Source organism: Siniperca chuatsi, linkage group LG6 (assembly GCF_020085105.1).
Source record: "Siniperca chuatsi isolate FFG_IHB_CAS linkage group LG6, ASM2008510v1, whole genome shotgun sequence".
In the NCBI taxonomy this organism is placed as follows: Eukaryota; Metazoa; Chordata; class Actinopteri; order Centrarchiformes; family Sinipercidae; genus Siniperca; species Siniperca chuatsi.
The window spans coordinates 10,727,084-10,753,504 of NC_058047.1; the positions used below are offsets into that span (position 1 = coordinate 10,727,084).

Consider the following 26,421-nt stretch of genomic DNA (forward strand, 5'->3'; position numbering starts at 1 on the left):
TTGCATGCTGTAAAAATACTATTAATATATACAATAATTTTTCTCTATAGTGTGGAGTTGAGACACATTTTGTGATGCAAATAGAGATGGAAATGCAGATGCCAGGCCAATTATTTACGACACAGTGGTGTTTCATAGTAACATCTATGATCTTTGATAGGCCTTTTATGCCAACTCTACCACTTCATACAAGTACAATAATGGCAAGTCAACTGCATGCTTTTAATAGGGATAACTAGTGAGTATTGGAAACGATATGGAGTTGTAATACTTAATAGACACAGAGACATTATTTGTAATCCTTTAATTCTCTTTATTTCAAAGCCTTTCCTTTTACAAAGCCAAGATTACTTATTGTAAGAGTGCTTTGTTAATGTCAAAAGCAGAAGAAGACACCTTTTAGAGGATTCTCCCTCAACAGAGAAACTCACAATAAATCACAGAGCCACAATGTTATTGTACAGGGCACACACAGAGATAAAAAAGTATTTTTGAGGTAGCCACACATCTGACTGGACAGCATCAGTAATATATCTTTGAACTGACCTGCTGAGTTTTTTAAGGCCTTTTCATAACACACATAAACAACAGCAAGGCACAGGAAAGAGTCAGGGTCAGAGGTCACCTCATATGTAAACTTGAGGCTTTCACTTTTGTGAGCAGCTCCTCCACAACCCTTTCACTTCTCAGCACTCACAAAGCCACACAGTAAAATATCAGCACCTGCAAACTCGGAACTAAAACCTGCCCACCATTTCAACAATTCCATAAGAGATTTTAAAACCACATAACCAAGATCTAAGTTGAATGACAAATGCTAAGATAAAATCTTGGTCTGAGAAGAAGTTCAATTCTGTTCAGCTCAGTGCTGGAGGATGCTACTTTGTGGGACAAACCATGACACTGAATAGCAATTGGACACACACTGCTAAAAATAATGACAATTTACTCAGACTCACTGGCACCAACTTGCAACTTGTGAAAAAAAAAAAATGTAAGTAAAAACTCAAGGAAAGGCCATGAGACCACTACTGTTGCAACACTAAACACAGTGTTCAGGGTGCTGAAGTAGAATGCAGACCATCAAAGCTAGAATCTCTACTAAAACTGATCAAACTGAAGCTGTGTTAGGTGGCATGGGCTGTCCTGACGATTCAGCAGACACGCCAGCGCTGGTCTACACAGTGAAACAGAAGACAATCCAATTTTTTAAAAGCCATAAAACAGAACATTTACACCTGGGAGTGGCACCATCACAGATACAGTGACAGAATCTGCCACAGTTTGTTTAAAAGGTCAGAACAAACCAAAACTCAGGAAAATAAAGCATGACTCACCTATAAAGCATACCTCACATACATATTTGTAATTATTGAGGGGAGGGGGTTAAGAAATGGATGTGTGTGTGTCTGGAAAGCTACATATTTCAAGTTAATGTGATTGAAAATAAAAATACAAAATGCAAGTATTCACATAGCTAAAATTGCTGTCCATATTCCAGATTAAGTAAAAATGAAAAACAAAAAAAGAAAGTACTACAGAAATAAAATTCCAGGCCCAACTCTGACTGAACTGAGAATCCAACTTCATCAAACAATTTCAGCTGCACAACTGTGAGAAAAAAAGAAAAACTTTGCAATTCTGTCTTGAAATGTTACAAATTGCAGGTTTTCTACACAGTTTAAGATTAAAGAAAAAAGTTGTGCAAGTTTGTAAAGTTACACACTGACGATACAAATCAGTAAAAAGGATTTCACTACCCAGAAATCCAGTGCAGTGAGTAACTCATTATATTAAATGAACAAGAGAGAAAAGATCTACTATTCGTTCAGTTATTTAAAAAGAATATTAATGGATATACAATTTAGATTTAGAACAGGAAACTCTTGTTTAATGCAATCTGAAAATGTCTCTAATAACTGTGCAGCCATAACAGAACTCTGACAAACCTAAAACTAAATCCCTCATCTTGAGATCTGTAAAATAACATTGCACAGTCTGGGGCCAGATCCCAGTGGGGTGGATTTGGGGGTTTTCTGTCAGAATTGGGCCAAGAAAGTGGGGGAATATGAGCTGGAACCAACCCGTTCCCTGATTTAAATAACCTTTGTAAAAGAAGGCAAATTTACAACTTCTTATAAAGAAAAAGGACTCAAGAAACAATTCAACATCAAGTGTGAAATGGCACAGTTAGAAGGTAGTTAAAAGGAAACAGAAATTAGCAAACACAGTTTACTGCTAAATATTTCTACTTAAAACCATAATGTATCATGTACATTAATCATTTATAGACATTCAGATGCAAACACCTGTTGACTGAAACATATTGTGACTGAGTGAAATTCAAAATTTGAGGATGAAACATTATGAAAGTAGACTAGATCTGTAGAGTACATTAAACAGTTTCTCCAAATGTGACTTCAATGTGATTTCAATAACCCTATAAAAAGGTGCAGGAGTCACATTTGGAGTTATAGGTTGTAAAATCTGCCACATTAAAGACCCTCTGCATATAAACAACCATGAGCGGCACTTTGCTTCTGTGTTTTCTTCAGCTTTTTACATATTTTAAACTCTAAAGTCAGAATGTTTATGTTCCTCAGAAGTGGGACAAAAGCTTACGTTACAGCGTGACTGAGCGTTGTCTTGAGACCCCCATTTTATCTTTTCACCATTGGGAGACATTAAAACATAACAGAATCAGGCAAAACATGATGCAAAAACCTAAAACAAAGAGAAACAAACACTGAAAAGATCCTATACACTGAAGTTTTCATTTTGTCCAAGTAAAGACAACAAAAACAAAAAGAAGTTTGGCTATTTGTGCAATTTCTCTTGTGTGGTGAAGGCTGGAGAGGCTGGTTGGCATCTGGAGGTCACTTAGTGGATGTGCTGCTGGCAGTGAATTTTCTCCTCAGCCTGGTCCAGAAGCTCCAGCATCTCCCGGATGATGGCCTGCAGCGCACGGCCCAGGTCTTCCCCGCTGTAAGGCTTTCCGAGAGGAGGCACATGAATGAAGGCAGAGCGACCGTGGCTCAGGTACAGAGACGTGTAGTAGGTGAAATCACAGAGATACCTGTTAGGGAAGAGTGCACAGCAACAAATGAGTGAAGGGCCTGGCTACATTAAATGGAAGACACAATAAAAGCCATACTAGAAGTTTCTGCCTGCCCGTTTCTGCCTGACATATGGGTACATTTGTACTGACGAACATATAAAAAGTGCCATTAATTCATGACACAAACAGTAAAATCTTCATGGCATCGCTGTAAGTGACTGTAAGTCTCTGCATAATTACACCATACACATGGACGTACAGTAAGCCCTCAACAGCCAGATCACAACATCAGTTGGCATATTTAATTACATCATTTTGACTGAGGCCAGCTCAGATAAACCTACCACTGTAGATATTGTTACTACACCCTGACTAATATCTCAGAATTGTGATAATGTTCTTGCAATTTTTTTTCTTTCAATTTCTGCATTGTAGTCCCCCATGACAAAAACACAGGTTGTGTTATTATCCTTCTATATTCATTTTAATAGAATTCAATGGTCCTATTGCTCCTATTAATAGTACAAGTGCTCCTGTTAAGAACTACTACATCCCACCTTTGGTCCAGACTTTGTTGCACAAAGTTCACCTCAGCTGTCTATTATACTGCCAAACTGAGTGCAAACTATCAAACTAAACACACCTCACAATGCAGAGAGTAGATATTGTGTACGGCTAATTTGTGTGTTTCACCGTTTAACTGTCTATCCCTCAGGAGTTGAAGCATGTGATCCAGGGGTGAAAGTAAAATAAACAAAATGCTGATTCTAACTGAAATACATATAGTAAATAATTACCTTCCCGCGTCCTTGGAGACGGACACAGCTACTCCCAGCCCCGAGGCGGTCACTCTCTTGCAGACTGATTCCATGTCAATAACTGAGTCAATACAGTCCGGGCCTCCCACAATGCAACACTGTGAATCAGGACAGAAGCTGCTGTTGTCCAGGCCCTTGTAGCCATGATTTCTGCCACACTTCTCCAGTGTGACAGTGGTGGCCATACCTGAGACTCCAACGTGAACCACCAACTGGCAAACAAAGGAAACAATAAAAACACAAGTCAGAATTACTAAGATATTACTGTCCCAAAGCACAAATGAATATTTCTGTGGCAGCTCTCTCTGACTTCTGTGCTTGTTTGAACCTGAGGTGTCTAAAAAGGAGCTGTGACTATTTTAACCGGACCAGAAATGCGCTTGACACGAAACTCAGATCTGAACCCAGGAACTACTAAACCAGAGCCAACACACGAGACACGAGTTGCTGTATCGCACCTTTAAAAGTGGAACAATGTGGATAAGTCACACCATGTTCTCCTCTTACCAGTGGATGATACTGCTTCCATAATGAAGGAACCAAACTCTGGACTGTCTGGTACTCTACAGGAACCTCAGATACATGCAAGTCCACTTCACCGCCCAGTCCGAGCTTCTTCAATTCCTGTCAGGACAAACAAACACATAACAGCTAAAGCTTTTTTTGCATTTTAAAATAGTATTTGCCATTTATTAGATGTTTTTATCTCATCACATCTTACAGTGATGAAGGTTAGCACAGTTTTAGCATGTGGTCTCGGTGGGAACTAAAATCTAGCACTATGCTCTTTCAGATGCTCACTGATTCACTAGTCCATTTTCCAGTTTACGTAATGTTAATGTAAAAAAGCAAAAACAATTTTGTTTATTAAGGTGGAATGAAGGCAAGCCTGATTAGCAAGTATGCACGCTCCAAAATCAATGATTTAAAGACAAAAAATAAGGTTTCGCCCAGAATATTTTAAAAACAATGTAGAGAGGTGGTGCAATGATTACAATAGCTTTCAACAGCTTTTTTCAGTCTTCATCAGCATCACGAACGATGAGTAAAGCTAGTAGGTGGACCTTTGAGTTTAGATAATACATATGTTATGAAACTGTAGTAGATAACTTTGACAAACTGAAAAATTTATTACTTTTTTATAGAACAGCAACAGCAGCCTGTTATTTAATCCCTTCACTTCTCCAACTGTGTATTAGTTTAGTAAATTACTACTGCTGGTTGCTCTCTTTGCCTGCTCCCTCTTCACTCGTACTTACTGCACATTGACAGAAAATGGTTCCGCAAAATATGCCCTTACATTTGTCAACTTAAGGGTGCTATGGCAAAAGATATATTACTTTAAAATTAAAACAGTATTTTTAATCCAAAATAATACAAATCCAATAAGAACGTACAAATTGATAAAAAAAAAAAACATAACTATTCAGAACTAATGATGATGGCCAAATGTTTCTGTGAAATGTTATTTAACTGAATTTTTGTTAAATTTTGAAATTGAGCAGGTAAAGGTCAGTCCTTTTTTGCACTTCCTTAGAGGACAGCTGTCTCTCACTTGCCCTGCCCTTTCCAAATAACATTATTTTGCACTTAACTTAAAAAATGTGTATTACGAAAAAAAAAAAAAAAAAAAAAAATCACTGCAATACTCAATCGTCTTAAAACAAGTATGAGAAAAGCAAGAAATAAAAAAAATGCAATCATACACATTATAAGTAAGATAAATCTGGGTCAAATTCACAAACACCTCCCCCAATCTCACTGCAGGACAAATAGCCCCGGACACTGACCCTCACTTGTATTGAAAAGAGGCTTGTTTGACCGCGTCTGTGACCCCGCCACAAAGCAGCCTTTTGTTTGCCTTTAATATCCTTATCAAGTCCGTCTAGACATCCTGACAACCACAGGCATCCCCCACTGCAGCTTCCCCAGTAGGACACAGAGAGCCTCCGACACACTGCTGCACGGCGTGAAGCCAGCCGACAACTATCACAGCATCGTGTGACCGCCACAAAAACTCAACATGAGAGATTCATTTTGAAAAAGTCACACCTACTACTCATCACAATTACTAACAAATCAACATGAAGATTTATGCAGACTGTCAAGTCAACAACTTGGTTAAAAACATCATAAGCTTTATTAAGTTAGTGTGCCATATTTAAGATGATCAATGGTGATGTTCAATCAATGTTTTTGTCAGGAATGAATATAAAGCATTTTAGAAAGGCTTAAGGACTTGTTTAGCTACATTTACTATATTTTTAGTATATTTTAAAAAGGCTAAACAAGTCAATTAAGTACATTTAATTTAATTACAAACATATCACTTACAACAGTCTTGGTTTCTGTTTGATTTATTTTTAACATCACGGAAAAAACTAATTAATACGTGCATTAAAACAGAAATAAACGGGTAAAACACACCTGTACTGCTACCCAGCTGGCGTTGACCGTGTGCTCTCCAAATGGCCCAAAACCTGCAAAACATATACGTTATTTTGGCTTCTGTACTGCGTTACATTGTGTTAACGATTATGGAATCTGTTTGGTTTCTACACAGAATGACTAAAAATTGCATTTTCACAAACAGAAATGAAATGCAACCATGTACGGTTTGTTCTTCCAACATGGACAGAGTGCCGTTTTATTTCTGGTGGGATCACTTAGACAATTATCTATTAGTTTAAAAAAAAAAAGAAGCAGAAAATGCATTTAATTCTGGAGAAGCAGATATGTGAATGTAGTGCAACTTATGAGCTATCTTAGCAATTGTTCTGTTGTAATAAAGCATGAATAAGTCCTGCTGTACCTTCTGTGTTGTTGTTATGACTTGAATATGAGCTCATGTGTTGTTTGACTTGTAGTTGAAATAGTTTGATAGAGATACTTTTAAGTGTTTTTATGGCATGACTGCAAGATACTGTCAAAAATTATATTGTGTTTACTTGCTGAATATTGCATTTGTAATATAAACAACAGTCAGCAGTACACAGACATGAACCCCTCCAAAATACTAGATTTTCAGAAAACATAAAACATTTTATAAGAACAAAAAGAGAGGGATGTTTTTGCTTTTGCAGCATACTGCTTTCCTTCAACTACCAGATTAAAATCAATTACTATCACTAAAAATCCCTCCATGCATCACTCCAAAATTGCAGCAGCAGCCTATGGATATTCACTCAGGCTTGTTTATATAGGGATCTATAACTGATCCCCTTCCACCACCCTTCCAAGGGTCAATGGGACCCTGGGGGTTTGGTGGAGGGGGGGATCAGTCTGTCTGACAGGCTGCTGAAAAGGAGCAGAGTGAGGGGCCAGCAGCTGCCAGCTGGCCCACTATTGTGAAGGTGCTGTTCCCAGGCAATCTACACATCTTCAATCACTCGGACTGCGAGCTTCTGCACCCCTTTGTGTCTGAAACCACCAAGTCACTGCTTCTGTTTTCCTTCATAGATTTAACGTTAAAGACTTGTTTGTGCACTTGGAAAATATTATATTTAAGTTGCAATGAGTCTTGTTTTTGGGGGGGAAAACAACCCTGAGTAATATATCAATATTCACTGATATCACTGTCATCATTACTTGGATTTTCCTATTTAACTAATACTGAAACAAAATGTGTTTTCTAAAATGTAACATGCACAGCAGCTTCTAAGACAGACTGGTAGGACACAGCTGAAAATAAGGTCCTAGGTTCTAGGTCCAGACTTTCATATTATAATGCAAATCAATGTTATTGAATAGTAAATAAAATGCCTGAGCTTCCATACAGAAACCAATACAGTAGGAAATCAATACTGGAATGCAATCACTGGTTGGTTATTGGTTATTATGTTATTTAATCACTTTGCCCAGCTCGATTAAACAACACCATGTCTGGAAAGAGGCCTGACGTTGAGAAGAAGTCCAACTATTGTGAAACTCACATTACAAAGCCATGAAGCCTGAAGCCTTCCTTTGTACAGAAAAGCTGAAAATGTTTTCACTATCACTACAAAACATAACATGTTATAGATGTGAGAGCCTTGCATTTCCTCCCTCACTTATTGTTACTCTGTCTGTTGTTTATTATGTCATATTAAAGTGACAATTAATTATAGCTTTGATATCATGATAATAATAACCAGAAACTAATGTTTGAGATAACTTTGATTGTATAATTGTATCTAAGAATGTAGGCCACATTTCTTTCATTAAGTATCTACACAATTGCAAGATCTGTCTTGATTTTATCAACATTACATTTCTAGTTAATGATGTTAGATATATGCTTAAAAGTTTACCTTATATTCTTTGATGTGGCCCTTTCAAGAAAGACATGGGAAACAACAGCAACAAAAAGATAATTTCGCCTAGCTTGTTAATAGTCTCTAATTATATAAAAAAATAACTGAACACCACTGATATGTTGTTGTTGTTGTTGTTATTACAACTGTAAGCAAAACGTTTCCTTCTACTGTCTACAACTGCAGCGGAGTGAAGCAGTAACGTTAACATCCTGACGCCATTAACGTTAGAGCAGCTGTGATCTCCACAACTTTTCCTCCACTTCACCCTGCCGACAAGAGACGACAACAATGGCAGGAAAATGAAGACAAACCTGTAACGACCACAGTCCGTTTACTGTTATCCATCTCCCGTCCTGTTGCCGAGGATCCCGTTGCTTTTTGTTCAGTCTTTATTTTGAACCAGGACCGTAAAGAGAGTCGATACCCTCCACAGCCGACGGCTCCTTCTGCCAGACAAATAAAACCGGTCCTCCTCGCTGGAGAGTCTGACTGCAGGGTGCGTGAGACGTGACGTGATTACGTCAGCAATGACGCGAGGATTGATAACGGGGGCTCAAAATTGACAAAATATTCAAATAGATAAATGTAGTGTGCAATTACTTAAAAATAAACAACTAGATCTAAATGCTGCCAAAACATGAATACAAAAATAAAGTAGTAATAGGCAAAAATAAATAGATAACACTATATTTTACTGTGTTTATTTATTTATTTTTACTGTATTCATTTGCTTTCCTTATTAATTACTGTGTTTATTTATTTCTCTATTCCTTCATGCCCACATTTATTTTGTCCCTACATATTTAACATTAATTAATTAATATTAATTTCCTCATTCATTTATTTATTTAGAATCAGAATCAGAAATACTTTATTGATCCCCGAAGGGAAACTCTTTGTTACAGCAGCTCACCTTTACGTCAGTGCACACAGGAACTACTAGCAAAAAATATAATACAATACACTATAACACAGGTCAGAAAATAAATTAAGTATCAGGTGGTTATAAGTATAAAATAAAAAAAGTGTGAAGTACAAAGTGGGTTTACCGGTTGATAATGATAATAATACGATCATATTTACCCACTGATTTATTTAGTTCCACATGTATTACTATTCAATAATTTTCCTTTACACTATTTGTATTTGTTTACAATCTACAGAACACTTGACTTGTATGAAGACAATGTATGGTGTTGGTCATTGTTGCTTTTTATATACATTTATATATACACCTATTTTCATCTACTTGTATGAATATGATAGTTACAATAGTTCTGTGTTTAGTTTTACCTATCTTTGTTCAGCTTTGTTGACCTTTTTAGCAGTATGTATATTCCTGTGTGTGTTCTGTGTTTAAGTACATTGAGAGAAACTTAAAACCGGAGTCAAATTCCTTGTATTTGTACACATACTTGGCCAATAACGCTCATTCTGATTCTGATACACATATTTTAACATGTATATATTTGTTTTTTCACTGTCACTACAAAATCCCTCCCTGGATCATTCCATATGAGTCCTACAAAATGCAAAATATTAGATTAATGGGTAACAAGGATTTTATAACAAGGATTTTATAGATGTGAGAGCCTTGCATTTTCTCCCTCAATTATTGTTGCTCTGTCTGTCGTTTATTATTTCTGACAGATTTGATATCATGATAATAATAACTATAAGCTAATATCTGAAAATAATAACCATAAACTTTTATTTTTATTATTAAAGCATCACGAACTTGTTAGCGCTCTACTCTGCCTAAAGGTATGATTTAGAAATGCAGTGACTGTTCTTGACTGTAGAGGGCAGCATCTTATAACACGTCCATGTTTACGCACCGCAGAGCCGGAAACTCATTTGAAGAAGAAGAAGACCAGTAGGTGCTAAAATCGTGTCAGTGAAGGGCCAAGACAGCAAGTCAAACACAGATTAAAAAGAGATACTATCACAATGGTAAGTATTTAACGTTGGTGTTCAGATAAAACGTTAATCGTTGAATTTTAGACTTTCAGTAGCACGCCTGCTACTCAGCTAAGGCTAATTGCGTAGCGCTGGTTCACAATGATCTTCATTAATGCTAGCTATACTAAGTTAGCGTTAGCCGTTGTAGCTAAATTAAACATTGACACACAGTGGTTGTTTTGAAATGTATGCAGACTCAACATACATCCAACGAAAACCTTTATATCGTGCTGAAGTGGTGATATAAGCTCATTTAACTTTAAACAGGTAGTTCGTTGTTGCCTTACATAGCAGCAAGTATGATGGATGGTTAGCGCGACGCTATGAATGCATAGGATAAACCTAGAAACCTCATTTGTCTGAACTTTTTGAAAATATATAGTTATAAATAATTAGAAGCTGCAAATAAGAGATGCTCCCTTCGCCTTACGCCCAACACAGTGGTGGTGGAGCTGGTTTCAGCAGAATAGCACACTGCTGGGTGAATTATGGGTACGCCAATGTATCAAGCAACCTACATTTGTTATGTTTGACTCTATGAACGAAGGTGAAAAACGGGTGTAACCAATGCATTGCTTCAAATGTAGGCCTGGCAGTCAAGTTTACTCAGGTAACTAAATAACGTTGATGGAAGGTTAATTCCTACGTTTTTCTTTCACTTTGCAGCTTCCCCTATCTCTGCTGAAGACTGCCCAGAACCATCCTATGGTGAGGAGACACTGAGCTCTTTCTGCTGTCAAGGAGCTTTTGTTAGAACTGAAGATCGGCAGCAACTTCACATATTTTAATGTTGATTGTCTATACATTAATTGATTAATAATTTTGCCTGTAAACTCTTAAATCATTATAAGTGAAGTTCAATTGATCAGATCAGAAAGTGATGAGTGAAAATCATCAAAATCATCCAAGGTATCAGATTTTATGTAAAACTGTGTAAAGCCAGTAGCCTTTCCTGATTGTAAGTCTCTAAATAAATGTAAGTATTTATATTGTTTATATTGTCATCCAATTAATTTCTAGTTTAAGAACAAACAAAAGCAGTTACTCAGGTTTGGCTGTGTGCTTTCCTTTGGTTTCATTTACATTTTTATTATCTTATTATATATTGTATCATGTTCTATGTGCTTGCTTCAGCTGTGGCTGTTTCATTTTCAGGTTAAATCAGTTTAATATTATTAACTACCTCCAATCTTGGCTACCTTCTGAACTTCCAAATTTAAATAGCTAAACTTCAATGTGTTTGTTTTTTCTGGTATTGTAACTTGAAGTCTGTATAGCCTGAAGTTTCTGTGTCTTGTTTTTTTGGGGTCATACCATGAGAAAACTGATGCTCTAGCTTCTGTAATCCATCCTGCATTATGTTGTCAAGACTCTAAAGCAGCCGTCTGTTTGTCATGTCCTTTCTCTCCTCAGCTGGTGGAGCTGAAGAACGGCGAGACATACAACGGTCACCTGGTCAGCTGTGACAACTGGATGAACATCAACCTGAGAGAAGTCATCTGCACCTCGAGGGTAAAGCTGAGCTTTGCTCTCACTTCTCTGCTGTCATTAAAACCATAGACACAGTGCTTCCAGCAGTGAGGAAGGAAAAGTAGATATGTCTGTGGTCCAGTGCTAACATGTAGCTTTAGCTGTAGGTGTCAGTTGTGCCTGTAGAGTTTCCCGCTTTAGATTAGGTGCATCACTCTGAAAATGTAACAGGCAAAAAAAGTTTGCGGCCAACAACCACAGAGGCTTTTAGCAATCACTCTATAGTACACATATATGAGATTTATTTTTTTGTTTGTTTTTTGGTCCAGTTCTTAAGTGTTTTATTTGTTTTAATGTTTACTGTTGCTGCCAGTTTATACAGCCTCTCGATGCTTCATTTCAGGTGTCATTGTTTAATACGATTCTACCAAACACGCTCTTAATTAATCACTGAGTCTACAAAATGTCAAAATGCAATCAGAGCCTAAAGTGATGTATTGAAGTTGCTTACAAAGTCTGTCAAAATATAAGAAACATAGCAAGTCTTTATATTTGATTTGCTATCACCATCAAATATTTGACAACTTTTCTTGATAAGCAACCAAAAAGATTAACCAGTTAAAAAAAAATTGCATCAGTTACTTTTTTTAAATTGATTATTTCATTCAGCATTCATTCATTCAGTGTTGCAATTGTTTGTTACTGCACGAGTAGAACCCCAGACAGTATTTGTGCAAAGACTCTCATAATTTTCTATAATAATAATGGAGGTTGGTAAAAAGCCAAAATGTTCAATGACAGTAAATGGCTGAGCAGGCAGGATTGAAGTTGAAATTTAATTTTGTCCTGTAAATAATTTCACAAACAATTTTGGGCATCGAAAAAAGCAGACAACAAAAAAAGATCTTCTACAGACTGAACAGATGTAGAGATTGATGCTTGTTGCACACACCGTCTTTACAAAACACAACCTATTTGATGTCAAAAAGTGACATTATGATTAGGATATATTGACACTCCCGTCTGACAGGATGGAGATAAGTTCTGGAGGATGCCTGAGTGCTACATCCGAGGAAGCACCATCAAGTATCTGCGAATCCCAGACGAGATTATTGACATGGTGAAGGAGGAGGTGGTGTCGAAGGGCCGCGGACGTGGAGGCGCCCAGCAGAACAAACAGCAGGGCAAAGGAAGAGGAGGCGCCGGCCGAGGTGAGCACAACTTGTGCTGATCAGACAGAGTGCTGCAGGGGCATTTGTTTGTGCCTGCTGTCAAACATGAATATTGGCATGTCCGTTTGTGGTTGTTCCCAAATTTCTCTGCCAAAGTAAAATATCGAAATGCCTGTATTTATATCATTAATGTCAGGTGTAAACCATGTAACTCCGGTTGTAACTCTTCAATTAATCCAGGAATTTCTGCCATCATTAGGCTGTTTTAAAACGTTTCAAGCCAAGTCATGTATCTGAAAAATGCATGTCAGCGAGCAAAAGACAAGCTATTTTTCTTAATTTCTGAAAGGTTGAGCAATTTTACCAGATAGTAGTGATGTACTTCCCAGTGGTCTACATCTCTACATTCAGTGGGTGTGTCGCCTTTTCTAGTCTCACATTTCAGCAGCTCAAATTGAAGATGTTTTGAATAATTTTATACCAGATAAATTATTAGATTATGTGAAACACATTTAGCCAATAAAATCCTCATGAAAATGTTAAAATGTTTTCCTAGCTGTGTCTCACAGGTCAAAGAGGCCGTGACATTTTAAAGGGCTAATTCTTTCAAGTGAATAACACTTTTAGCTTGTTTCTGACAGTTTTGAGGCTTGCGTACAGGTGATCATATTAAGTGCAATTTACCACTATTTGAAGACCTGCGAACAGTCCGGATTTGTCAACCTGCTTCCTTTTTAGTGCACACACCTCTATAGGATTCACTTGAAATGCTTCTGTGCCACTCAAAACTTCACACGTGAGTTAGCATCACACAGATATTAGTATCATACCGATATTCCCCTTCATTGCCATCAGGATTCACAATGTTGTCGCTGATAACTACTTTTGTTGGACGATATATTGTCCCAGAAATAAATAAATAAATAATATTCTTGTTATTTTAAGACCATTTTATGCCACTGATACTTGCATAATAATGCAAGTACACCCTTTTAATTAACTTAAAGTTCTTAAGAATGTTTAGACATTGGAATGGGAATTCTTATGTAAAAAAACAAACAAACAAAAAACAACAACACGCATGTAATTACAATGGGCAAGCAAAAATTATTGAGGTCACGTATATATATATATCGATAATGTAATTATTGTGACATGCCTACAGAGCACATTTTACTTTTTAGGCACACAAAATGTGTGACTTTTTGTCTTTATGAACTGGGATAGTGGCACACCAAAAACAAAGGAATCTCTATACTATGGCCTCAGCTTACCATTTTATTCTTTAAGCTGATGTGTTTTGGAAAACAAGCCAGATGAGGACTTATGAGAATACATTTTTCGGGGAACACCTGTCTAAACACTGTTTTTGTCTCTCTATTTCTCTTGCCCTCTTATTTCTGTCTGTAGGTCTGTTTGGCGGTCGTGGCAGAGGAATGACTGGCCCTGGTCGGGGCCAGCAGCAGCAGCAGCAGCCGCAGCTACAGCAGCAGGATAAGAGGCCGGGCAAACCACAGGGAATGAAGAACCAGCACTGACAGACAACATTACACCTTCAACAACACATCCTGTTATTCAGAGCGATTACTCCTTCAGTACATGAAGATAAAATTAACTCCCTGGTGTTTCCTTCTGCTGTGATGTTTGTCAAGACTGACCATTGCAGAAATCACGCTGGGAGAAGCTGTGCATTTGCACTGAATTTTGTTTTTTAGCATCTGTAAGTTGCTTTTTTTTTTTTCTTATGACCATAATAACAGTGTATCAGTCAGAGCGGACAGACCCCTTTAGTATCAGTTTATAATATGTATCATTACAACTTTGCAAGAACGTTTTGTATCAAATCACGTTGTATTATCCAAAAACAGTTTTCCGTCAGTTGGTTCACTGGAATGAGGTTTTTACTTGTAGGGGTATTTTTTTTTTTTTTTTTTTTTTTTTTTTTGGGTGGTTGTTTGCTTGTCAACTTGTCTCCTCAGGTGTAGTTTTTAAGGTAAAGAAACTGCCCTGCCCCAACTTCAATTGCATGATTTTTTTTTTTTTTTTTTTAAACTTGCTCTTTATTTTTGTGCCGTTTGTGACGTTCTCTGGTTTGCAACCTTTTTTTTTTGTCTGCTGTGCTGTAAGGGTCCGATCACAGCAGGTGGGCCAGTAGACTGGCAGTCGGGGAACGAGGATTCAGACCCTGATGATAATTAACACTTTTGTTGAAGCATTTGTAAGATGATGCATTATGATCATTAGGATTTCAAGAAAAAAAAGATTCTCATTAAGTCTGAAATGGATAAGTCCAACGTGTGTCATGTTAGCTGGGTTTCATTTTATTTTTATAACAAAAGATGATGTTGTAATTTATTCACATGTGAATAAAACAACTTTTGTTAAAGCGGTCGTATTTATCCTCCGTCTAAAGATTCCACCACTGTTGGCTGCTACTAGTCCTGCTAGTCAAAACAAACTGGAATCAAATTACAATATTTCACTGCTATACTAAATGTGTCCTTTTAAATTATATAGAGATTATAATTATTTATTTATGTCCAGGATTAGCTAATGGTAGGGTAGGTTTTAAGTCTAACAAAATCTTGTATAATAAGGATAAAAGTTAAAATCTCATGGAAAAGTTGTTCCAAATGCAACCTCATACTTATCAAAGTCTTGGCAGTCATTTGTCCACTTACAAGATTTCATATCTTGAACGGGACCAAGATTCTTTAGGTAGCATAAATCTTACACATTGTTTTTTAAAGTTTTGAAAAACACATTAACATGTAAACCTGATGAAAGGTTCAACTGGATTATAATAATAATAATAATAAAACTTTATTTATAGAGCACTTATCAAAACAAAGTACAAAGTGCTTCACAACAAGAAAAATAAAATAACACAGTGAATGACGAAATATAAAGAATTAGATTACCAAATCCTGATCTGAAGCTCATTTCTCACACAATGAAAAGAACCAGATCGAATTTAAGACAATTATGGAAAGCTTAACAGATGAACTTTGTGAGACTGGACCAGCAGATTAATGGTTTCTTGGATCAGACTGGAATTAAAACTGGCTTTTATTCAATTTAGTGACCATAATAGATTAACAGTCTCTGTTTACACTCATAACAATAGATACTACAGTCTGATTGATGATGTCTCAGGCTACACGTGTATATATAATATTTGGAAAATATAAATGTGAACATTTACTACTTGCAGATGTACAATTGTGAAGCTTGTAACACATTATTATTTGAGTTGTTTGACATTTTAAAAGTAGTTGTTTCATTTATAAAATAAAAATACGACTTTCTAGTCTATAACCCTAAACATGACTGAACAAACAAAATCTAAATCAGATAAATCGAAGACATCAAACGAGCACTCTCCAATCACTTCCACACAAATCCCTCAGCTATTTTATTCAACATGAATTCTTTTCAGTTAAAGTACTTAAATGTATAAGAAAAAGAAAAATAAAATGCAAAATGTGCAGTATCAGATTTTTTCTTTACTAGTTTATCGTACCACCATGCAGATTCATTACCCTAATAAAAAGATTTGGGTGGCCTATAGTAAAATAATATCAAATATCAAAAAAATGTAAGAATAATCCTGAAACAGATAATATAAAACAGTTACACAGTATTTGTTTGTCAAAGTCATACAACATTTTTCATAGTAGATCCTGAGATTTTCTTCAAATGAGGTTCAGACAGTAATTCTTAATATTGTTTCTACTATATTGATAAAAGGCAGTTAATGAGCAGCTGGCTCGTGATAACAGTAAACAAGCTGCATATTCAAGGCATCGTGCATTCACGTTTAATTAGTCTTGGTACGCTTCATTGTTTTTAAAGAGTCTTAAGGTTTTTTTGTTTTTTTTTTAAATCTTTCATACATAATTATCACAGAAAAATCACTAAAACAGAAAAAATAAAAAACTAAGTAAAATGAAATTCCTTTGGTTTCCAGAATGTATGATCTGAAATTAACCTGATAAACTCAAATCTCTCTAAACTCATCCAGTTCATCCCTCCATCATCCAGTCCTGTTTGGCTGTGACGGCATATTTCCAGGTCTCCACAATCTGGGACAGCTGCAGATTTTCAGGAAACTTGTCCTCCACGTAAGTAGGCACCTCCACTTCTTTATGGTCCATGTAGGCACCCACAATCTCTTTCACACTGAGAAGAAGGACAACATACGAATTTAAACACTTTCTCAGTTCCATTCAAGGGAAATGACCATGTTTGCATATAGGAAAGTTAAAAAACAGAAAATTAAACCAACTACATTAAAGTTCAGCACAAGTGTGATGGGAGCTGTTCCCAAAGTTTTTCATTACTATACATTTACCATTTTCCATCTTGTATCCTGATCGGAGATTTTTGCTGTTTATGTTCTTCTTTAATAGTTGTTTTTCAATATGTGTACACTACAAGGAACTAAACACGTATAGAAGAGAACAGCAATTAAAAACGGTAACTGGGCAAACTGCTTTCATTTCTGTTCTTTGGGGTATCTGTTGGCTGGCCAGGGTTGTGATTGACGGGAGCCAACCACAGAGAACATATTACAAAAAGTCCAAAGGTTTTCTCTCTGGTTTATAGCTGTAAGACACAGCAGTCCAAGTTTATAAATATTAATTGATATTAATAATAATGTTAATTCTTGAAATAAGTGCCATTCCCCTGAGTTCAAATGATTATTGGAAGTCTGTAAGTTCTTAATAAAATTGACCTGGTGTGAGTAAGCGATGACTAAATTTTGTGGGGCTTATTTATTTAATTTATTAATTAATAATTTTACAAGGTGTTAGCCTTGGCAATACGTCTAGCATGCACCCAGCCTCTTGACCAATGCAGGCTGAGAAGTACTTTAGAAAATGGATGGATGTGTGTGCACACTTGTAGCTAATCAAAGCAACATTAAAAAGCCACACTTTTTAACCCCTTAACATACAGTTTCCCTTTTTGCTGCTTTAAGGTTTTTATAATCATCTTATTCTACACAGTTTAACAGTATCACATATTCATTCTGTATCATCTTGTTCCAACTCTTCATTGAAGCTATCGCCTATCTTTTCATTTGTTCCATTTCTGGTTTTGTCTCTTAACTTCCACTTTCTATTGCTGGCTATAAGAAATAGTAAATAGACAAAAGTCGTGGCTCTGATTGGTTCACATGCTATAAAATTTCGTGTTTGAGTTGGGAACATTTTTGAGGAGGTCATATAGTCTCCAGACACCACCACATCCACCGCAGATATCGGATTGAAAAAGATGATCTTTGGCTCAAATTTACATACGGTTAAGTTAACTAGCTTAACACTAGCTCACCTACCTTAGTTTGTGTTGTAGCAGTAGCAGCTCGATGTTTCTGTGGTGAAACATTTCAAGACCACTGATGCTTAACTTCTCAGAACGATGATGCAGGTTTTTAAATTTTTTAATTTGTTGGTCTGGAAGCTGATTTAAAAATTAATAAATTAAAACACACCTTTTCAGCCAACTATTATTTAATAAGTAAAACATATTCTGATCTGTCACCATGACTGTTATAACAGAAGCATGACCAGCTGATCCCAGATCAGTGCGGGAAAGCTGATGTAATTAGTGCTGCTGTGTAAATACTGGTCAATGTTTGTCAGACTGCTGTATAAGAAAGTCTTTCATTTTCTTCCAGCTCTGGCAGCCCTTCACACTGTACGTCAATCTACACAACAGACACATTCCCACTTCCAGTTTAGAAAGGAAATTAAGACAAAAGTCTGAGCACTTCCTTGTTGCTGAAACGCATAAGGTACATATATTTACACTTGAGTGAAATATTCAAACCCAAGACTCCATGATCTTTATTGCTGCATCACTCCATCAAATGAGATGTTTTAGATGTCTTGTGCATCATTTTATACACATTAGACAGATCTGGCATTTCCATTTAAATAATAAAAAAAGTTCTGTGAGTTTGAACAATGTTTGGCTGCACAGCAGGAGTTTGTACTGACAGTGAGGTTTAGGGGGTTAATCCTCATCTGTTTTCACAGAGAATGTATTGCTAATAAGGAAATATTTTGAAGCTGTTTTAGGTCTGTAACAGGTTTACCTCCAAGATGGATTGTAGTCGTCGGTGGCCCGCAGGCGGCCCAGTCTCAACAAGAGGAACTCGTGCATCTCAAGAAGCCATTGGTCCACGTTTCCCCTGGACAGGAAGCCTTTCAGCTCAATCTTGTCTTCCTCTGTCAGCGGTCTCTGATACTCAGCTGGATACGCCGAAAAGGGCTCCTTTTTTATTGAAACATGGAGTGAGGTGTTTTATATGTGTATTAAATTACAGTTTATATTCTGAGTGAATTTTTGGGTTTGAAGTAGTACACTGTACAATGAGCCAAAAAATAAAGAGAATGAATGAATGACTGAAAATATTACTCAGACAAACAGGTGTAGTACATTGAAATATTTTGAAGAGACATAATAGCATAAAGCATTTTGCTAATGCAGGTTTGTTTAATTGATTTTCTATGTAGTGCTCGTCTTTTGCATTTAACCAGCCCAAAAATGCTGCAAAAGCAACGCTTACCCTCTTGAGATGCATCATGTTTTCAGATTTGAGGGAGGAGAGGAGTTGCCACAGAGAAACACAGTGACTGAGAGTGCATCTGCCCAGGGCCTGAAGAAACAACACAGCAGAGTAAAGACTGTTCCATACAGTCTCAAATCAGACGAAAGGGATTTTATAAAGAAATTAATATACACCTACAGTTTTTTTTTCTTCAGTTTTTGGGATTACAAAGCTACCTGTTTTCCTTAAATTAGTGTGGATTATGTTCTCACTCTGAAAAAACTTAAGAGTCACATTTACAAGCATATATAAAACAACTGTCCTTCAGTTTCCAGCCTTGTTTAGGAAAACTTAACAATCACTCCAGACAAAGAGGCTGAATATGCATTGACCTGCAATATGTGATGATCGATGTGCTCCGCCATCTTCAGGATGTCCTGGAGGTAAGTGACCAGCGACATCATGGGATTACCACCAGTCATTGAGAGGAAACCCAGGAGCAGCTCCACGATCTTGAGCGCCTCACACACCTCGCTGTAGGAGTCCAGCTGTCTGGACAAGGCGTTCCGCATCAGAGAGGACAGAGTTTTCTGAAGGAACAACAAAATATCAATTAAGCCTGAAGCCATAATTTACTGTAAATGTGTGTCTTCTGTATTTATATGTATATCACAACTATTACTTTATAGATGAGATACCTGCCATTTAACAAAATGTTTACCCCCAATGTAATAAAGTTATGCTTTGCATTTAGGTGAAATTTAGGTGATTTTTAATATTATTATTTAATATTATATAATTATTATATATCAGCACTTTGAAAGAATGTAATAATCTGTATAATGTAATATTTGTTAAATATTGATTAATGAGCATCATGTAATAAATCCATCAAAAATAAACACCTAGCATGTTAGATTGTAACCTTGTACAGTGCAATCATGTTATAGGGCCAGCTATTAACTTTATCACTGTATATTACTACTATAATATTAATACTTAATTTATCTAGCAAAAATGCCAAACATTCTCTGGTTTCAGTTTCTCAAATGAGAGGATTTGCTGCCCTTCTGCTAAATCGCATATATGTGAGTTTTGGACTCAAAACAAGACATTCAAAGAACCCTGGGTTCTGGTAATTTGTGATAAACATTTTCACTATTTTCTAATGTTTTATAGACAAAGAAAAAGATAGATTAATTTTTAATGAAAATAATCTTTAGTTGCAGCCCTAGTAAATGTCTTTCCTTAAATGCATGTTATATATATTTGTGTTTTTGACTAGGTACATGTGTGATGAAAGACATTTAAAGGAAATCTAATTGTATAATATAATATGTGGTAGGAAATCATAATTCTGTTGCCTATTGTGCAAAAGTAATATTCATTTACCTGATGCACTTTTCCTTTAACAGCTTTGAAAATGGTTTCATAGTCTCTCTCTTGTGTGTTGATCAGAGTGGGAATTCCCTAAAATAAAGCACAGTGAGTTTAGTGAAGCAAGGAAATACAGAAATAAGTTAAATAAGTAAGGCAACACAGAGCAGATGCAATAATGACAAAAAAGTCCAATAAGATGTTACGATTTTCTTGGTGAAAATGTCTTACTATGTTGTTAACCAACAAAATGAATACCATCTAGGATTGCTTAGAAATAAGTGCAATATAATGTGACAGCCCAGAACAAACTGAGTCTTGGTTGGCTGTAGCCTGACATGATGCCACTGGTCTAGGAGGGTCTGTAACGCTCTGTGTAGTGCAAGGCATGGTGGAAGACTGAGTTTGTACAATCCAGGCAACAATAGACTGTACAGGGCTGGTTAAGCGAGTGTGTCCATTTATGCTCCTGTCATTTGCTTTAACCATACCAGACTGTGTGGACTCACTGTGCGGGTGATGAGGGGTTTTCCCTGCAGGAAGCGTGTGAGGATCTGCTGCTGGATCCTGGGCAGGTCATACTGTGATATCGTCTCATGGCCACGTTCCAAGCTGTACTGGCAGTTGGACAAAACCAGAGGAAGCAGGTCTTTCTCCACCTCATAGCAGATCACATGCTGCTCCGTTAGCTCTGCCACACTGACCCTGTAACTGCTGCAGACATCACAATGCAAATATGACATTTTTGTTCCTGGAATAACATTTCTTTATCCAAATCAAAAAGCAAGCAACTCTCTTTATTCCACATCTTGTTTAAAAGTTGTTCCAGACTTCTAGAGTACATTGAACATGTTTTGTTTTCAGCAAACCTGTCAAATGAATTGTCAAGAAGAAGAAGAAGAAGAATTACTTTATTGATCATTTTTTGGGCAGTTAGGGGTATAGTGCCTTGCTCAAGGACACTTCAACAGTGCCCAGGAGGTGAACTGGTACCTCTGCAGCTACCAGTCCACACTCCTGTTCTCAAGCAAAGTCCCTACAGACTACAGATATTTGGCCAGATGCTAAGATTTCTGTCTTTCTGGCCGATATATAAAGCATACTAGCAGAGAGCATGATTGCTGCCCATGTTTGAAGATACATATTACATTTTCAGAGGCACAAGTAGAAGTGATCTTTCACTTACATCTTGGTGCTGCTACAAAACTCAAATATATTTTTAACTCAATGTTTGAGGATCATTACTGTTTTAGCATGTTTAGCTTCACTACAGTTGTTTGAAGGGTCTGCAAGTGCATTTTGGTGTGGAGTCTGTGGCTCTTTTACACATTTTTCAGCTTTTCATGGATAGGCCTAGGAATTTTCTAACTCAGACTGCTGAAGGCTCATACTAACTTCAGATAAGCTGTGGAATACTTTTTGCACAGAAGGAGGACTGTGAATTTTATCCCCCATTACTTACATTGAAAGTACATTAGAAAGGGATCTTTTAATGGCCAGTATGAACAGAGGGAATAATTACAGCAAGTAAAACCTCTTTCCATGTTCATATGGGTACCTGATTATTGTTGATTGAGTATTGCTGATTAAGACAGACTTGAAATATTGTGACCTAACCTTTAAGGTACAATGACAATGCAGCATTGTTAATACAGCATTTTGCATCACTAAACTGAAAAATTATCTGTTGTTCATTGAACAACAAACTTGTTTTCTGTGGCTCCATGTGTGTGTTTTGTACCTGCTGTCCTCTCCGGTGTGGCTATCCACAGCATTCACCAGCTCATTGTGTAGCGCCACCAGGTAGCTGACCAGCCCTGTGGCACACAGGCCTGGACCTTGCCGCCGGGGCAGGAGGTACTGCAGGTCGCTGCTCAGGTCCAAATCATTGCTGCAAAATTCATCTGGGATCTTCATCTCATCTGTAGATTGGAGAGGACATATAAATTATTTCTTATCTCCAATACAACAATAAGTAAGTATGTATGTAATATGATACTTCATTCAATTGGTTAAATAAATGACTGTTGCACCAAAGAAACAAGTTTTATTTTTCTATCACTGGTAGCTATTACAGCTCTTTTTTCAAAGACACCACTTTGAATCCAAAAGTGACATCTGGTGTGTGGGCAGAATCACAACCCTGAATGTTAACTATTCTGTTTACTTTACTAGAGGAATTTAAATGATTGATGGGCATCAAAGCTCTGATAATGGAGTTACAGTAGATGTACTCCAATTATAATGTAAATGCAAACAACATAACTGCTCAAGTGCTGACAGGACATGTGAAACAATCACACAATTGCATTACTCTGGTTACAAATGCATTATTAAGGTAAATTTAAACTAAATTCAATTTTATTTATATAGCAATTCTAACACAACAGAGTTGATCCAAAGAGAGAAAAACAGAAAAAAATAAAGGAGAGGACAAGGAAAAATGTAAATGCACTCATTGTGACTGCCTCCAACGGTAAACGTTTTTGGAGACAAAGAGGAGGCTAAGTGCTTTACTTACTGCTGGTTACAGACACTCTGAGTAGATTCCATGTTTTCAGGAAGATGTCAATGTGTTTGTCATACCATGTCCTCATTTCTGAAACAAGACATTTTTTAAATATTTATCTAGTTTGGATGACAAAAAAATGGAATGAGAAAAATAAATATTTGAGTGTGTTGTGTGTCATCATGACAGCTGTTGTTTTCTGTTTCATAATCCAGCTAGACAACTGGCTAGACACTCCCCATCGCTGAAGAATCCATTAGATTTTAGTCAATTAAAAACATTTTGAAAACAAACAAAACTTAGGTCTATTCATTGGTTGAAATACTGCAGCTGTACCAGTTTGCTTAGCGATGAAATCTCCAATGGAGCCCACTATCTGGTCAGATGCGTTCTGGAACTTTTTCACCAAGCGTTTCTGCAGGTTTAGGATGCTTGGAAGGAACTTAATCTGCCGAAATTCTCTCTCCTGAAAAAGAAAAACACAAATTAAACAGCTGATAATGCCTCAAAACCATAGGCAGCATATATAAAGTCATTAAGATAAATGACCATAACACATCTCTGGTCATTTAACATTTTGCCGATCAAAACTAATGACGAGCTGTCAATATGAAAAAGTAAATTTTAATTTTACTGAAACTTTAATGAGGTTTTTATTCTGATTATTTTTGTGAGTATTTCTGGGACAGATTTTTGAAGTACAATTTTTCACACTTTTCAATCACACAGATGATAAAATCAATGTAAATGTATTGTTTATTACTTTGAATTTTATTTTTTTTGGAAATGTAAGTAGTATAGTATATATAAATAGTATAGTATAAGTAGTGGGGGTAAAAATGTCAAATTAATCCTCACGCAGTGGTGGACTCTAAGGGGCAGGGGCAAAAAAAATCAAAAGGGCACCAGCTGCATTGTGTTTACTCCACTGGAGGAGCACACTAGAGGGCACTTTATCATGTTTTATCTACCACAGGGGCATCCAAGAGGGTCCTGATGCCACCAGTGATTAGAAGGGTATATGACTCACTCATCAAACGCCATGGCAAATTGCCTTTTAGATTATAAGATATCTTGTGGGCATGGTTGAGATTTGGTCTAAAGGTTGCATAAAAGAAAACCTCATGGAGTGTCCAAAATGCAAAGAGTTCATCCTCTGAATGTGCAGTTACTAAAATGAATCCACCAATTAGATTTTGATGTTGTGTAGAAGTGGAAACTTTGAATTGCTGGTGGCCTTAGATCAAAGGTCAGGAGCTCAAAAATATAATTACGAATCATCCTTTGGAAATGAATATCTACAACAAATTGTATAACAATCAGTTGATCAAGGAGTTGTCAAGTTTTCAAAGCCATTTTGTCACAACGCTTTATATCTCACAGACATTCACCTTCTGCAGGAACCTCCAGAGCAGAGGCAGCTCCTCCTTTTGGTCATACTGCTCCACAATGTGTGTGAGGCTGAGCAACGAGAGCCTCTCCCTGCAGCTCCACACTGCTGAGCTGTGGATCGGAGAGCCCTGCGGCAGCGACGTCAAGAAGGTACAATCATCACCAAAGGTCGTCCTCATGATGAAGTTGGAAGATACACGAGAGTCAGTCCTGATGCTGCCCTTTGCTTCTTGCAGGAGTTGATCAAGATCCTAGACACAAAATATTGGTAGTGGTGGAAGGAGAGTTTACTGCAGCTATGGAAAATATTTGTATTGTGCAAAACAAAACCATGAAAATATCATAAAAGTATTCTCATCTTGACATTGATGACTGAGTAGATGGCCATACATTATATGTACAAGTCAAACTACCCATTTTTAAATATCATAAGCTTCATTGTCACTCATAAGGAGAAAAAACAATGTAAAAAGGTAAAAAAGTATAGTAAAAGGTGTTACCCTCAACTGAGGCGTCATAATATCTGCAGCCACAGTAGTCTCCCAGGTGTTTCTGGATGCTTTGGTTGTTAGTGAAGGATCAATTCCAGCTAGTCAAAATCAAATAGAAGGTATTTTGTAAAATACATCATGTACTGTTATGTTGTCCACCCTTTAAAAATATATAAACATTTTCAAGGTTTTGGAAAAACATTTTAATCTCAATTAGTTGGTGGTAGGCTTACAGTGACTGGTCTGCACTAGCTCTTGCAGGGATCTGAGCACCAAGTGGACAGTTGTAACAGTGTCATCAGCTCCTCTTCCCAGTGCTTGTGACAGCTGATCCAGATCCTTTTTTATGTGTTGAGTGAGAAACAAACAAACATCCTCCACAGGTGGCTGGATGATCTGCTGGACAAACTAAAGGAACAGAGAGTAGGGGACAATGTCACAGTCAGATTCAAAAGAACAGGCAAAATTATTAGTTCTTTATATCTATTTTGCAGAGCGATCAATATCTGGACAGAATCATTTTATATCTCAGCTACACACAATTTCAAATGCGACACTTACAGTCCAAGTTATCTACAGTTGCTCAGAAAGTGCTACTACACAGTAACTGCTGATGTCATTTTCAGAGGGTTGATATCTCACGTGAGAGTAATTTTTCATCTGCTCACCTGGAACTTCTCTGAGGCTCCCAGTAACATAGCCAAATGTGTAACCAGCCTGATCAGAGTGAAGGGACTCAGAGACATGTTTTTGGTGTCCAGGGCATCTGGGTTGTTTCTCCGATCAGGGTCTCCCAGGATGTGGCCAGGCCTTGTGCCATCCCTAAAACAACAGATTACAGCATCAGTCAGTTAGTAGTATGGGGGAGTTGTTTAAATGTAACTGTACATGACATTTGGCAGTACAACTACATTCAAAATGGGTTTTAAAAAGGAACTCACAAATTAGCATCCTAGTGCAGCTAGTCTCAAATTAATGATAATAATTTGATTTTATTAAAAGCTTTTTTAATATCTAAATCTGGACTATTTTTGTCATGCATCACATGACATTGGAAATGTTTATAAAATTTTGTAACTTTATTAGTTCCCATAAATCACCATAATATGGGCAGCTGGCGATATACTAGATATTTGTCAATAGAAAAACAATGAAACAACTTATTTTTCTGTGGGGTGGTCATTAATCTTGTGTTATCCAATCACCAAAACAGTCTATTTGCATGTAGCCAATGTTTTAACAACTATACAACAAAACTGAAACTGTGTCTTTTTTTTCCACCCACAAAATAACTTAATACTTTTAAATGATCCCTCTC

At 36.9% G+C, this 26,421-nt stretch overlaps 3 protein-coding genes across 4 annotated transcripts in view; 1 reads left to right on the plus strand and 2 right to left on the minus strand.

Annotated features, from left to right (window-relative positions):
* Window positions 1-287: 287 nt before the first annotated feature.
* LOC122878116 (pyroglutamyl-peptidase 1-like) lies at window positions 288-8,662 on the minus strand. The gene is made up of 5 exons (XM_044200472.1): window positions 8,483-8,662; window positions 6,304-6,356; window positions 4,384-4,500; window positions 3,856-4,088; window positions 288-3,076 (listed from the first exon to the last, which is right to left on the minus strand). The coding sequence occupies exons 1-5, from the start codon at window positions 8,514-8,516 to the stop codon at window positions 2,881-2,883; spliced, it is 633 nt and encodes a 210-aa protein (XP_044056407.1). The 5' UTR covers window positions 8,517-8,662; the 3' UTR covers window positions 288-2,880.
* A 1,328-nt stretch (window positions 8,663-9,990) lies between these two features.
* On the plus strand, window positions 9,991-15,161 carry lsm4 (LSM4 homolog, U6 small nuclear RNA and mRNA degradation associated). Its single transcript, XM_044200476.1, has 5 exons — window positions 9,991-10,124; window positions 10,800-10,841; window positions 11,547-11,645; window positions 12,634-12,814; window positions 14,186-15,161. Exons 1-5 carry the CDS (start codon window positions 10,122-10,124, stop codon window positions 14,311-14,313), a joined length of 453 nt encoding a protein of 150 aa, XP_044056411.1. The 5' UTR covers window positions 9,991-10,121; the 3' UTR covers window positions 14,314-15,161.
* Window positions 15,162-15,573: 412 nt separating this feature from the next.
* The window catches only part of LOC122878117 (E3 ubiquitin-protein ligase rnf213-alpha-like), a 52,256-nt gene continuing 41,408 nt past the window's right edge, over window positions 15,574-26,421 (minus strand). For both annotated transcript variants that reach the window (XM_044200473.1, XM_044200474.1), the window contains 13 exons: window positions 25,772-25,925; window positions 25,337-25,511; window positions 25,113-25,201; window positions 24,612-24,863; window positions 23,557-23,686; window positions 23,233-23,310; window positions 22,453-22,633; window positions 21,221-21,425; window positions 20,727-20,804; window positions 19,727-19,924; window positions 19,353-19,442; window positions 18,879-19,057; window positions 15,574-16,957 (listed from right to left, as the gene is read on the minus strand). In XM_044200473.1, the coding sequence (XP_044056408.1) occupies window positions 16,801-16,957; window positions 18,879-19,057; window positions 19,353-19,442; window positions 19,727-19,924; window positions 20,727-20,804; window positions 21,221-21,425; window positions 22,453-22,633; window positions 23,233-23,310; window positions 23,557-23,686; window positions 24,612-24,863; window positions 25,113-25,201; window positions 25,337-25,511; window positions 25,772-25,925 (1,966 nt within the window). In that variant the 3' untranslated portion in view covers window positions 15,574-16,800. The remainder of the gene's footprint in view (window positions 16,958-18,878; window positions 19,058-19,352; window positions 19,443-19,726; window positions 19,925-20,726; window positions 20,805-21,220; window positions 21,426-22,452; window positions 22,634-23,232; window positions 23,311-23,556; window positions 23,687-24,611; window positions 24,864-25,112; window positions 25,202-25,336; window positions 25,512-25,771; window positions 25,926-26,421) is intronic.

Coding starts and splice junctions, on each gene's coding strand:
- LOC122878116 (XM_044200472.1), bottom strand. CDS start 8,516: ATGGATAACAGTAAACGGACTGTGGTCGTTACAG. Junction 4,089..4,383: donor GGAAGCAGTATCATCCACTG/GTAAGAGGAGAA, acceptor TTTGTTTGCCAG/TTGGTGGTTCACGTTGGAGT. Junction 3,077..3,855: donor GTCTCCAAGGACGCGGGAAG/GTAATTATTTAC, acceptor CTTCCCTAACAG/GTATCTCTGTGATTTCACCT.
- lsm4 (XM_044200476.1), top strand. Junction 10,842..11,546: donor CTGCCCAGAACCATCCTATG/GTGAGGAGACAC, acceptor TTCTCTCCTCAG/CTGGTGGAGCTGAAGAACGG. Junction 12,815..14,185: donor AAGAGGAGGCGCCGGCCGAG/GTGAGCACAACT, acceptor TTCTGTCTGTAG/GTCTGTTTGGCGGTCGTGGC.